This window comes from Mustelus asterias, chromosome 4 (assembly GCF_964213995.1).
Source record: "Mustelus asterias chromosome 4, sMusAst1.hap1.1, whole genome shotgun sequence".
In the NCBI taxonomy this organism is placed as follows: Eukaryota; Metazoa; Chordata; class Chondrichthyes; order Carcharhiniformes; family Triakidae; genus Mustelus; species Mustelus asterias.
Window position 1 is genome coordinate 49580378 of NC_135804.1, and position 14184 is coordinate 49594561.

Here is a 14184-nt window from a genome sequence, read left to right on the forward strand (position 1 = left end):
CATTCCACACCCCAACCACTCTCTGCGTAAAGAACCTACCTCTGATATCCTTCTTGTATCTCCCACCATGAACCCTATAGTTATGCCCCCTTGTAATAGCTCCATCCACCCGAGGAAATAGTCTTTGAACGTTCACTCTATCCCCTTCTTCATTTTATAAACCTCTATTAAGTCTCCCCTCAGCCTCCTCCGCTCCAGAGAGAACAGCCCTAGCTCCCTCAACCTTTCCTCATAAGACCTACCCTCCAAACCAGGCAGCATCCTGGTAAATCTCCTCTGCACTCTTTCCAGCGCTTCCACATCCTTCTTATAGTGAGGTGACCAGAACTGCACACAATATTCCAAATGTGGTCTCACCAAGGTCCTGTACAGTTGCCGCATAACCCCACGGCTCTGAAACTCCAACCCCCTGTTAATAAAAGCTAACACACTATAGGCCTTCTTCACAGCTCTATCCACTTGAGTGGCAACCTTTAGAGATCTGTGGATATGGACCCCAAGATCTCTCTGTTCCTCCACAGTCTTCAGAACCCTACCTTTGACCCTGTAATCCACATTTAAATTAGTCCTACCAAAATGAATCACCTCACATTTATCAGGGTTAAACTCCATTTGTCATTTTTCGGCCCAGCTTTGCATCCTATCTATGTCTCTTTGCAGCCTACAACAGCCCTCCACCTCATCCACTACTCCACCAATCTTGGTGTCATCAGCAAATTTACTGATCCACCCTTCAGCCCCCTCTTCTAAGTCATTAATAAAAATCACAAAGAGCAGAGGACCAAGCACTGATCCCTGTGGCACTCCGCTAATATACCAGCTTTTCGCTCATTGAGGCAGATGTCTCTTTTTAACTTGCAGAATTTGAAAGGCATGCACTTAGAATGGAACAAAACACAAAGTGCAGGCAATAATTCAAAGCCTCGCAAAGAATTTTACTGGGAATGTTGTTTCTTTCACCCTCTTTATAAGAAATAGATGTATATTTATGAAGCACCTTTCTTTCATCACCTCAAAGTTCCAAGCCGCTTTAAGTATTGTTGTACTGTAGGAAACACGGCTGTCAATTTGCACACAGCAAACTCCCACAAACATAAAGGTGATCATTACCTGACAATCTGTTGTAGGTGTTGATTAAAGGATTAATATTGTCCAGGACATTGGGGTTAACTGCCCTCCTCTTCTTCGAAATGGGGTCTTTTACATCCACATAAGAGGTACATCCAACCTATAAAGGGCAGAGAGGGATTCATTTTAAGGTCCCCATCTGAAAGATGACAGCACAGCACTACCTCAGTACTGCATTGAATTGTCAGCCTAAATATTTGTGCTTAAGCCCCTGGAGTGAGATTTGAATCCACAATCATCAGACTCAGAAGTGTGAGTGTTGCCTACAGCTGACACCATTTCATAGATGCTGATTTTCATGTGAATTTTAAGCATTTCCTGTTTTATGAGTTAGATTTTTCAGTCTTTGAATTTCTTGCTATTCTTAATATTTCTGGGATTTTAAAAACAATGCTGTGGGTAGTTTAGGTTTTAATATGTAAAATAAGTATGAAATTACATCTTTTTGATCCATTGCCCCTATTCTAACCTACCAGGCAGATTTCACTCTATTGTGGACTGATTTATTTAATCTGAGGGAACTGAGTTGCTACAGATGATGTTTGGCAGAAGATAATCCTGTTTGATACCCCCCCCACTACCCTTGAGGATTTTAAATTGAGGGAAAAAAATCCATATCACTCCACAATCCCAGACAGCTTCAAACCTGACCAGTTGCATTTCATATACTTTTTAAGAACACAAGGAGATTTGAAGATGTATTCCTTAAAGAGATTCTACGCTCAGTGAAAGTGATCTACAACCATTTTGCGAGCATATTGGATCTGCAGTGGGTATTATAGTACAAAACCTACATGGTTCTGGGATGATCAAAGAATTGCAATATTTTTACAAAGTATTAATTGAACAAAATGCCTATCCCGCCTGAAGGTTCTGAACCTAAACAGCCGGTGCCACATTTCCTTGGATTACAGTTAATTCCCAGTTGACTAATTTAGATGCCCTCAGGTGGCTAACTTGCTTTCTCTGTGCCTGTAATGCAGCCTGTTTCTTTGCTGAGTTAGCTGCTGCGGCTTTCTGCTGGAAGAGGTTTCTGAATAAAAGCCCCATGGGATATAGCTGAGGTGGAACTACTGCAAGGCTTACCACAGTCAGTGCATCGTGAGAGGATTTAAAAATGTTCTATTTGTAATGTGCCAAGTCTTTTACATTTTTTCAGTACATCATTTTAAGATCAATTGAAAAGCATCAGATAAAAACTTAAGGAGTCTAAATAGGATATCTTAACTGCAAATTGGAAGTTGATCTGATTGACCACTAATGAAATACATCGAGTTAATACTGAATGCAAAATGAGTACACTGTAGGGACAGTGTGCTTGTGTAGGCATAGCATTTTATGATTGAAGAGTTGTTTATAAATGTGGAGTTTAATGGATAATTTTTAAGTTGAATTCACATGTGAAATCCAATAGCTTACAGGAATCGATTCTGACTCAAGTGCAGAGAATCGTGAAAGGAGAAGTTGGGCTAGCAATGAAGGAGCAACAGGCTGTTGTCACCTCCAGTATTATGCAAGCCATGCGTTCAGCTGCTGGGACGCCCATTCCAACAACTCACATGGATTTCCAATCCCAGCAGGCTCACATCTTGCAGCTGTTGCAACAGGGACAACTTAACCAAGCCTTTCAACAGGTATGTATCAGAAGTGAAATAAAGGCTAATGTGAGATTTCAGCAGAGCGGTTAAGATAGCTGTAGCTTTATTTCAATAAGTACTTTTATTCCTTGCACATAAATCATAAAATCCAAATATGTTACTGGTTTAACCTCTGCATAGCTTCGCTAGCACCACTCTAGACTTTCGTGCCATGTGAAAATACCTTGGTCAGGTACCCTTAGCTATTTCATTTAATCTCATTTGACTCGCTTCTGATCAGCAGTCGTCTTTACCGTGTGTGAAAGCATTTCTCCAATCCGTTTTGTTAGTTCAATTACACCAAATAATTTTTGTAAGGTTTTTTTGTTGCAGAAATTCTATAAAAGGTTTGGTTTTGCTTGTTTGTTGAAAGTTTTGATGGTCAAATACCATAATTCTGATTGAGATGAATTTTCCTCTCTTTGGTGATGGGCTAAAAGAAATTTGAGGTTCCGATGTCAGTAGCATTTCTTTGGAGTAATCTTTGGTCCTGAAGGATTGATATCAGTTACCATACATCCTTCCCAGTCACTCGTGTTCATGATGCTTTATGTCTTTTCATCACGCCAGTCTCCTGAAGTAATGAAATATCCAGAAATGCAAAGCCTGCATGCAACCCTTCAGTAAAAGACTGCATCCAGACTAATTCACTGGTGGCCTAGAAATAATGAATGAATGAACAGCTAACCTACTTTGGGTCCTGGTTAAGCAAGGTTTCCATCCGTTTTTTAAAAATCTCATGAAGATCTCACCCATCCTTAGCCCTACAACCCTCTGAAGTATCTGTATTCCCCCAATTCTAGCCTCTTGTACATCCCTGATTTTAATCATTGCATCACTGGCAGCTGTGTCTTTAGCTGCCAGGGTTCAAAAGCCCCTCCCTAAACCTCTCTGCCTTTCTACCTTTCTTCTGAAGTCATTCCATAAGACCCATCTTATTGACACAGCTTTTGGCCATTTACCCACATATGGCTGTGTCAAATTTTGTTAATGCTCCTTTGGGACTTTTTACTATGTTAAGTGTACTATATAAACACAACTAGTTGTTGACTGTTGGGTCTGGCATACTTACTTGTTACACTGATACAATGAAGGCCCATATTTTGATTTCCTCAATCCATAATTTACAAAGTATTACAGCACAGGAGCAGGCCGTTCGTCCCAGTAGGTTCATGGTGGTGTTTATGGAGCTGCCTCTTAACCTGGTCTAATCATTAATATATCTTTCTATTCCTTTCTCCTTTATGTACTTATCCACCTTCCCTGTAAGTACATTTATGCTATTTATCTCAACTACTCCTTGTGGTAGTGAATTCACTTACTAACCATTCTCTGGGTAAAGACATTTCGCCCGAGTTTACCTTTGGGTTTATTAGTGACTATCTTACCTTTATAACCCCTAGTTCCTGTCTTGACTGTCATGTGGTAACATCTTGGAAACTTATTTGCTCTTGAAAACATTACAGAATTGTGATGTTCTGGGTAGTTTTTCTCCGACCTTTAGTGCTAAACAGCTGATTTGGAATTAGCTGATGCAAATGCATGTAATTGTAAGTTGCCCAAAAATAATAAAGTTAAGATGATAAATTGTAGTTGAATTGCTTTCTTGCAGAACTGTTGCAAAGAATTGTATTGCTGTGCAGCAGCCTGCTGGCGGAAGGTTCATTAAGGCTGAATTATTGTGCCTGTGTATTGAGTGCAGATTACAAAAAGAATTGTTTAGCAGTAACTGGCTCTCCTGCTAAGTTAGTAAACAGGATGTTACTTCCTCTTAGGACCTAAATTTAAATACCAAGCCTTTTTGAAGTAGTGTATTGCTATCACCAACATGTGCTGCATTTTACTGATCAAGACATTAAAGTTGCATGTAGTTAAGATTCCATGGGGTGGAAAATCAGCTGACTGTTTAAAATCTGTTTGTCTTCAGTAAAACTATTTTTATTAAATTAGTAGCACAACATTGGGATGCAGATGACTAGGAAAGTCCAAAATTGAGAACTGCTGGGGTGGGATTTGGTCTGTAGCCTTTAAGGTAACTGTTCCATGTATCAAAATTATCACAATTTCACTCAAAGTGCAGTGTTCTGCAGAAGTGTGTCCCACATTATGTAAGTAATCAGGACAGGAACACTGACAGATATGAAATATATAATATCCCAATTCAGGGAAAGGATTAATTGCTTTATGGACTGTGTTGCAAGTTGCAGCCACAGAACATATTTCGATACACATTTCAATGCCTAGTGAATTGAATTTTCCTTTCAAATTTAAAATACTAAATCATTTTTTCTGATGTATTCTTAACTACATTTACTGACAATATCCACTGGAATTTGTAGAGTAAACTTAAGAGAACTTGAGAGAAAAAAAGGGGGCACAGATTCTTTTCCCCAAAACATTCTAATTGTTGTTTTTGAATGATTTCATTCATTCCAGGGCAGCACGCTGGCACAGTGGTTAGCATTGCTGTCTCACAGTGCCAAGGACCCAGGTTCGAATCCTGGCTTTGGTCACTGTCTGTGTGGAATTTGCACATTCTCCTCATGTCTGCGTGGGTTTCCTCCCACAATCCAAAGATGTGCCGGTTAGGTGGATTGGCTATGCTAAATTGCCCCTTGGTGTCAGGGAGACTAGCTAGGGTAAATGCATGGGTTATGGGGATAGGGCCTGGGTGGGATTGTGGTCGGTGCAGACTCGATGGGCCGAATGGCCTCCTTCTGCACTGTACGATTCTATGATTTGCAGTGATATTGCTCCTGCTGTAGCATGAGCCAAATTGGAGTTTATTGACATTTAATCTATTGTGTTAATCCATTTACTTTGCACCTTTTGAAATATGATGTGCTTTTAAACATGTATGGAAAACTCAGTACTTTTTTTCATGGTCCCTTACACAAGGTGTCTCCTCCCTTTTTGGTGCTGGCTGCGATCCAGTTGCAAAGGTGTAAAAGACCACTCCATGTTTGAGTGAATTGAAACAGAATGAATTGACAAGTCTTTTGACTGTAGCACATCATAGCTGAGCGTGATTCTAAAAACTGCTTACAATGAAGTGAAGTTTGCACGTCATTCAGTTTGTAGAGTAAAATTGTTGATTTTTCTTGTGGTACACTGGTTATTGAATAACTGCCATTAGCTAAAAGTAACAAAGTATTGGTTTCAGCAACAAACACTTGTTAATGTAGTTTACAATAAATTTAGCTATTAGCTACCTTCATTAATTATTTTCTGTCTACCAGGCTTTGACTGCAGCAGACCTCAATCTAGTACTTTATGTGTGTGAAACTGTGGATTCTCAGCTGGTCTTTGGCCAGCCTCCTTGTCCTCTGACCCAGCCGGTTTTGCTTTCACTTATTCAACAGCTCTCCACCGATCTCAATTCACGTACAGAACTAAAACTCAGGTAAGGTGCAAGAAAAAGACAATTAGAAATAAAAAAGTACCCAAGCTGGGAATTTGAAAGACTCAAAAGTAACTGAGTGTTCGCAGCCTGTCAGTCGACTGATGTTTCCAATGTGGGGTTATATTACTGGACCTTATCTAATGATGCACAGATGAGTTCACATACCACCATCACCACAGCTGTGGAATTTAAATTCACTTTGTCAAACCTGGAATAAAAAGACTAGTAAGCGAGCATTGGTAGTAGTGATCATGAAACTACCAGATGGTCATGAAAAACCCATCTGGTTAACTAATGTCCTTTAGGAAAGGAAATCTGCTGTCTTTACCTGGCTTGGCATATGTGACTCTAGACCTACAGCAATGTGGTTGACTTTTAGCTGCCCTCTGAAATAGGGACGGCGATGGCCCAGTGGTGTTATCACTAGACTATTAATTTAGGAGCTCAGCTAATGTTCTAGGGACCTGGGTTCGAACCCTGCCACAGCAAATGGTGGAATTTGAATTCAATGAAAAATATCTGGAATTAAGAATCTACTGACGACTGTGAAACCATTGTCGATTGTCGGAAAAACTCATCTGGTTCACTAATGCCCTTTAGGGAAGGAAATCTGCCCTCCTTACCTGGTCTGGCCTGCATGTTACTCCAGAGCTACAACAATGTGGTTGACTCCCAACTGTCCTTGGAAAAAGCCTAGCAAGCCACTAAGTTCCAGGGTGACCAGGAATAGTCAATAAATGGTGGCCAGTCAGTGACAACCATATTCCACAAATGAATAAAAAAAGACATAGCAAGCTACTCAATTGTATTCAAGAAAGTACTTCCTTCTCGAGAATGGGTAATAAATACTGGGCTTACTGGCATCTCGCGTACATAGAATTATAGAACGGTTACAGCACAAGAGGAGGCCACATGGTTTGTCGTGTCTGTGCTAGCTCCCTGAAGGAGCAGTTCACCTAGATCCATAGAATCATAGAAACCCTACAGTGCAGAAGGAGGCCATTCGGCCCATCGAGTCTGCACCGACCACAATCCCACCCAGGCCCTATCCCCACATATTTACCCGCTAATCCCTCTAACCTACGCATCCCAGGACTCTAAGGGGCAATTTTTATAACCTGGCCAATCAACCTAACCTGCACATCTTTGGACTGTGGGAGGAAACCGGAGCACCCGGAGAAAACCCATGCAGACACGAGGAGAATGTGCAAACTCCACACAGACAGTGACCTGAGCCGGGAATCGAACCCGGGACCCTGGAACTGTGAAGCAGCAGTGCTAACCACTGTGCTACCGTGCCGCCCTACCCTGTTTTCTCCCCATAACCCTGAACGTTCTTCCTTTTCAGATAATGTAATTTCTTCTTGACTGCCTCCACACTCTCGGGCAGTACATTCCAAAATCCTAACCAGTCGTTGTGTAAAAAGATTCTTCCTCATGTTGCTATTGATTTTTTTGTCAATTACTTTAAATCTATGCCCCCTGGTTCTTGATCCTTTCACCAATGGATTCCTCTATCAAACCTCCTCTTAACCATCTTGAAAGAGAACAGCCCCGGCTTCTCCAATCTATCTACGTATCTGAAACTCCTTATCTCTGGAACTGTTTTTGTGAATCTTTTTGCACTTTCCCTAATGCCTTCACGTCCTTCCTAAAATGTGATGCCCAGAACTGAGCACAATGCTCCATTTGAGATTGAACTGCCATTTAATACAGGTTTAACATAACTTCCTGGCTATTGCACGCTATGCCCCTATTGAGAAAGCCTAGGATGCCAGTGATTGATCAACTGCTTTCTTAACCTATCCAGCCACCTTCAATGATTTATCCACGTATGCAATAGGTCCCTTTGCTCCTGCACCCCATTTAGAATTCTGTATTTGTATTATTGTCTCTCCATGTTCTTCCTACCAAAATGATTAATTTTTTTGCATTATATTTCATCTGCTACTTGTCTGCCCATTGCACCGACCTATGTCCTTTTGAAGTTCTACATCTACACTATTCTCCTTCCAGTTCACAATACTTTTATTGTCTGCAAATTTTGAACTTGTGCCCTGTACTCCAAGGTCTAGGTTGTTAATGTATATAAGAGGAAGAGCAGAGACCCTCATACTGACCTCTCGGAAACTCCATTACAAACCTTCCTCCAGTCCACAAAGCAACTGTTAATCACTACTACGTGATTCCTGTTGCTAATCTTAATTTCATATCCATGTTGGTACTGTCCCTTTCATTCCATGAGCTATAACTTTGCTCACAAGTCTGTTGTGTGGCACTTTATTAAATACCTTTTGGAAGTCCACCGACACCACAATAGCAGCATTATCCTCATCCACCCTCTTTGTTACCTTATCAAGAGAAAGTTACTTAATACCATTTGTCCTTAAAAAATCCATTCTGGCTGTCCTTAATTAATCTACATTTGCCCAAGTGACTGTTAATTTTGTCCCAAATTATCATTTGCAGAAAATTCCCCGCCATTGAGATTAAACTGACTGGCCTGTAACTGCTGGGTTTACCTTTGCACTCTTTTCTGAAAAAGGGTATAACATTTACAATTATCCTCGATACCACCCTTGAGTCTAAGGATATTTGTCAAGTATTTGGGGCGGCACAGTGGTTAGCACGGCTGCTTCACAGCGCCAGGGACCTGGGTTCAATTCCGGCCTCGGGTCACTGTCTGTGTGGAGTTTGCACATTCTCACTGTGTCTGCGTGGGTTTCCTCCGGGTACTCCGGTTTCCTCCCACAGTCCAAAGATGTGCGGGTTAGGTGGATTGGCCATGCTAAATTGTCCCTTAGTGTGAGGGAGATTAACAGGGTAAATATGTGGGGTTACAGGAATAGGGCCTGGGTGGGATTGTAGTCGATGCAGACTCGATGGGCCGCCTCCTGCACTGTAGGGATTCTATGAAATGCCTCTGCAGTTTCCACCCTCGCTTTTCTGAGTATTCTTGGATGCATTTTATTTCGTACTTACATCCTGCAAATGGAACAAAAAAGTGGGATCCTTCGTCAGAGCTGTGTGCTTCAATAAAAGGCACCACCTATTGTGGTAACCCACTTCAAGACACAATCCGTACACAATCTATGCTGGCACTCAAGTGAAGTGCATTGCCAAGGCTACCATCTGTTGAATAAGATATTAAAGTAAGGCAAGAACCCACATTGCTCAGATGCTATTTGAAGATGAGCAAAGAGCTCTCCTGTTGTCTTACCCAATGTCTTCATTCACTCAGTAGTACTCAATACAGATTATCTGGTTATCCACTCATTCACTGTTTATAGGACTTTACTGTGTGCTGGATACTTGTTTTTCTACATGTCCCCACTTGGCTGTGAAGCACTTTGGGACTTCCTAAAGATATGAAAAGCAATATATGAATACAAACTCTGTCATTTTCTCAGTTGCAGATTGTTGTTGAGTTTTGCCAGCATTTTCTGTTTATAAAGAATATTATGAAAAGGTATAGTCATGTTTCTGTGTTAACCATACAGTAACCAACCTCCAACTTCATTTCAGTTACTTGGAGGATGCAGTCATGAATCTCGATCACACAGACCCAGTTGCTAGGGATCACATGGGCTCTGTATTGAATCAAGTCAGACAGAAACTGTACCAGTTCAACCAGGCAGAACCTCACAGTAATGTGAGTAAAAGAGCTCGGAGACTTATGATGATGCTTCAAGGAGTGGTGACTCCACTGAGTTAAACTGTACACTATGGCTGATGTCATTTCCACGATCTGTAAGGATTGTGTTATTATATCTTACTAATTAATCTTTTTTAAAATCAAACTCTAGGGCTTGTGTGTCCCTCATCTGTGGTAAGAAAACTATGTTTGGAGCCACAGGTTAGAGCAGTAACCTGATGTTATGAGCTGCTTCATACATGTTCTTTTTCAACTTTCCCTAATCTGGTTAGCCCATTTTGTATGAGTATCGACTTGTATGTTCCTCAGGTTAAAAGTAACCCATGTACATATTTAAAATAAATTTCTTCCCCTCTCATGGTTACACTTGTGAAGCAGCTGAGGCTAAATAACTCAATGCAACAAATTGAGATCTGCATGCTGACATAAATACATCAAAGTTAAATAACTCAGTCGAAGAATATGCTCAAGTTCCCCCTTATCCTTGTTGGATTCCTGCAGGCATTAAACAGCCTCTCATTTGGAAATTCTAACCTCCAAAGCTATAGAGCTGAATATAACTGTCAGAAACTAAGTGAACATCCAAAAATATTTTTTCAGAATTCAAATTAGCGTTGGACTGTTACTTTGTGAAATTCCACAGAGCAGTTAGTTCTATCATGTTAGTTTGGGGGGAAAAAAAAGAAAAATCAAAGCCGTCAAGTTTGTTTATTGCATAACGTTTTTCACCATTTCCGATTTTGTTGTAATTTTACATTTTGCTTACTTTTTACCTTTAATATGGAAAGTCCCTGTTTTGGATAATGTTTCGAAAATGTTCAATAAAGACTTTGGAAATTATCTGGATTGGTTTATCCTTAAATCATTAGCATCGATTTACACTTATTTTAACATTGTTTCCAGATTTGTTTTTACTGATCCATTTGTCAGGCAAACTACTCTCTTGTATATGACACTTTTGTAACTATTTTTGTTGTGTTTTTATGATGGTTCAAAAGTTTGGGAAAACTGTTCTGTAGTCACAATTTTAGAACTGTAATGTTAAAAATAAATGCATTATTTCCAATAAAACTTGTGGATATGTTAGAAATTGTACAAGGGTGGTTTGAAAATTGGCATAATAGTTATTTAAGCAGTCAGTTTAATTATATTGCTTAATTGATTTAGCCATTTGCACAGTGTTGTATTACCTTTAAACCTTCATATGTCCTGAATAGTCCACTTTCAGTTCCCAACAGTATAAATAACCTCGCTAATGCAATCTACAATTTCTAACCTGACCTCCTCAGATCAATGGATAATGCACATGAAATTGCAGCTGTTGAACAAGAATTTTTTTTCTGCCTTCAGTTGCTGCAATCTGAAGATATCTTGCTAAATTGTTAATACCCTCTGGCACTAACATTTTCACACCTCTGGCGGTTAACCTGTTGTAAGGTTCATTGGTGTGATTGTTGACAATTAATGTGCTGGAGTTAATTTCCCCCTTGTGTTTTGTAGCTAAATTGTGGAATTGTTATTGGTTGCTGAGATTAGGAAATTCGGTGAATTCTGTATTCAGGATATAAAATAAAGTCACAATGTCCCAGATGACCAAAAGCTGCTCTGCCCTTTTGAGGACGAGAGGTGACTGGTGGTGATTTGAGGATCACCATGCCTCAGGCCAGAGGCAAGGCTGAGAATGCAAACCTTCATGAATGACCCCAGCTGGTACAGGAATTGAACCTGTCCTGTTGGCATCACCACCAGTCAGTTCTCCCCTTCAAAGGAGAGAGCAGCCTATGGTCATCTGGGACTATTCAGGATATAGGATTTTCTGTCACAATTTAATATGTCAATACCCTATCTTTGTGAATTTTCCCTACAAGTTTCAGGATATAAAAAGATCCAATACAACATCAAAGTAGCAAAGGATTTTTGGGGGGAATAAGTTGTTTCTTAGTTTAAAATTGAACTTCAAACAAGAATTATTCAATAATATAAACATAAATTGACACTCAGTCCAACACCAGCATCACAGAGGGTGGGTACAAATAGTACCATGAATTCCAGTGTTAGTTTTATATCTAAACAACACAAAAGTGAAGGCTTTCTTTAATTTTTATATAATAGAGACAAGAGGTTTATCTGTGTAAGAAGACACTTCCAAAGTTTGAGTAGAAAGCCTGTGAAACAATGGATAGGTAATTCAAAGCTTAGGATTTAAAAGCCTGCAGATTGTGGAAGGAAGGAAAAATATGGCACGAATCTTTATTAAACAACAATACAACGTAATTGAGTTCTTTCTGGGAAGATAATGCAGAGATGATCAAAGAGTCCTAGAGCTGTCTCAAGAGATTTGTTACAGTATTTCATTTCCCTTATTTACATATGTTGCTGATGTGATCAAAAGAAATGGTAGCGTGGATGTCATTTGGGAACAAATGCCAGATGGTGTTCTGCAGCAGATCAGCCAGTACAAAGAATGCTGGCATATAGATACTTGCTCCAAATGCACTTCACCCCTAGATTAATTTTTGTGTCTGACTGGTGATTCTGTGTGAACTCGATGCTCATTTGGGGTTCATCTGATTTTTTTTCTGCTGCAATGCTATAGAAATTGATTTTGTACTTTTAAATACGTTACAGCTCTGGCTATTTGAGTAAATGTGCAGAGAAAATGAGAGCAGAGTAGGTAATTTAATGCTGCTGTGACAGTGGTATCAAACATCTGGCACGCTGTTAAGTTACCTACCAATTTAGGTTTAATAGTTAATCTCACCATATTTTCTCAGTTGGACCTCTTCAGATGACTATTCGTGCCTGTGCTTCAAAGACCTGTTGCGTCTTCACTAATGAATCATAGCAATATTTCAGTCTGTTTTGCAAACAGTGAATTCAATCAGAAGGGACATCCAACTTTCATTCCACACCATAGCGTGCACCAAAGTTGAAAATGGTTTGAGCATTAAGAAACATTTTGCAATACAAAAGTGCAGCAGTGTGCAGAGATTTCTGTTTATATCTGTGAAAATGGTATGAAACCCAAAGCCATTGTATTTCCAGGGTATTTACCATGACAGTTTTATATTGTAAGAAGTCTCACAACATCAGGTTAAAGTCCAACAGGTTTATTTGGAATCACGAGCTTTTGGAGTGCTGCTTCTTCATCAGGTGGGTGGCGGTTAGTTCACAAAGAGACAAAGACACAATAGCATTTATTGAGTTTTGATGAATGTGATACGAGACAGTTTTAAGTATGTTGCAGAAGTAAAGCAACATGTGTGTTAAGGTGCTATGGTGGATAAAATGAAATAGATTTGAATAGAACGAATAGCAGAAGTAAATGTGTTGATCTTGCAAAAAGATGAAGGAATATTTCGCTGAATCAGTAACAAGGTGGCATGCATTTTAGGGAAATGATGAGAAGCCATGTCAATCATTACCTATTTGAGGGAATTACCTGTGAACTATTTTAGTGTATAAAGCAATGAAATCGGATAGGTAATTCCAGTGTGAAGACAGCACAGGCACAATGAATGACCTCCTGTGCTACAATTTTATGATAAATGGATGATTGTGGGTGGCTTTTGTTAAATTCCATAGCAATAAAATCCAGTTGAATGGTTCAGATGACGTGATAAACCACTTGAGCTTTTGTTCTATTAGTTTATGTTCATCTGAAGGTATGTATTGGATTACTATCCAGTAATATTCATAAATAGTGGGTATATAATGTCTAATGGCTTGTAGCAGTCAGTTTATCTGAGGTGGCTGCTTTCATTAAAGTAATAGTCTTTAATCTTCCCATGATAAATTAAGTGCATTCTGATTATAACAATGCAACTCATTTGTTTAAAGCAAGCATTATTGGAATTATTCTTTCCCAAAGATTACACAACACTTGCTCGGTTATCTATTGTTGCACATCAGTTAGAATCAGAGACTGGTTCAGTACAGAAGGTGACCTTTTGCCCTTTCTGGCCTGTGCTAGCTCCTTGAAAGAGTTACCCAATTAGTCTCGTTCCACATAGCCCTGTGATTTCAGATCACAACTTGCTTTCCTGAAGTAGCCTCTGGTTCTTTTGCCAATCACTCTGAGTCTATGTCTTCTGATTACCATTCTTTGTGGCACCAGAAAATTTCTCTCTTTATTTCTCTATCAAAACCATTCATGATTTTCAACATCTCTATTAGATCTCAATGTACATTTCTCCAAGGAGAACAATCCCAGCATTTCCAACCTCACCGTGTAACTGAAGTCCCTTATCCGTGGTACCACACTAGTACGTTTCTTCTGCACCACCTCTATGGTCTTGACATCCATCCTAATGTGTGGTGTCCAGAATTGAAAACACTCCAGCTGAGGCTTAACCAGTGTT

General features: G+C 39.7%; 1 protein-coding gene across 2 annotated transcripts in view; it reads left to right on the forward strand.

The window, feature by feature from the left end:
- The window catches only part of edc4 (enhancer of mRNA decapping 4), an 80204-nt gene extending 69541 nt beyond the window's left edge, over window positions 1-10663 (forward strand). For both annotated transcript variants that reach the window (XM_078210980.1, XM_078210982.1), the window contains exons 27-29: window positions 2543-2762; window positions 6005-6168; window positions 9694-10663. In XM_078210980.1, coding sequence (XP_078067106.1) covers window positions 2543-2762; window positions 6005-6168; window positions 9694-9883 — 574 coding nt within the window. In that variant the 3' untranslated portion in view covers window positions 9884-10663. The remainder of the gene's footprint in view (window positions 1-2542; window positions 2763-6004; window positions 6169-9693) is intronic.
- The last annotated feature ends 3521 nt before the right edge of the window (window positions 10664-14184 follow it).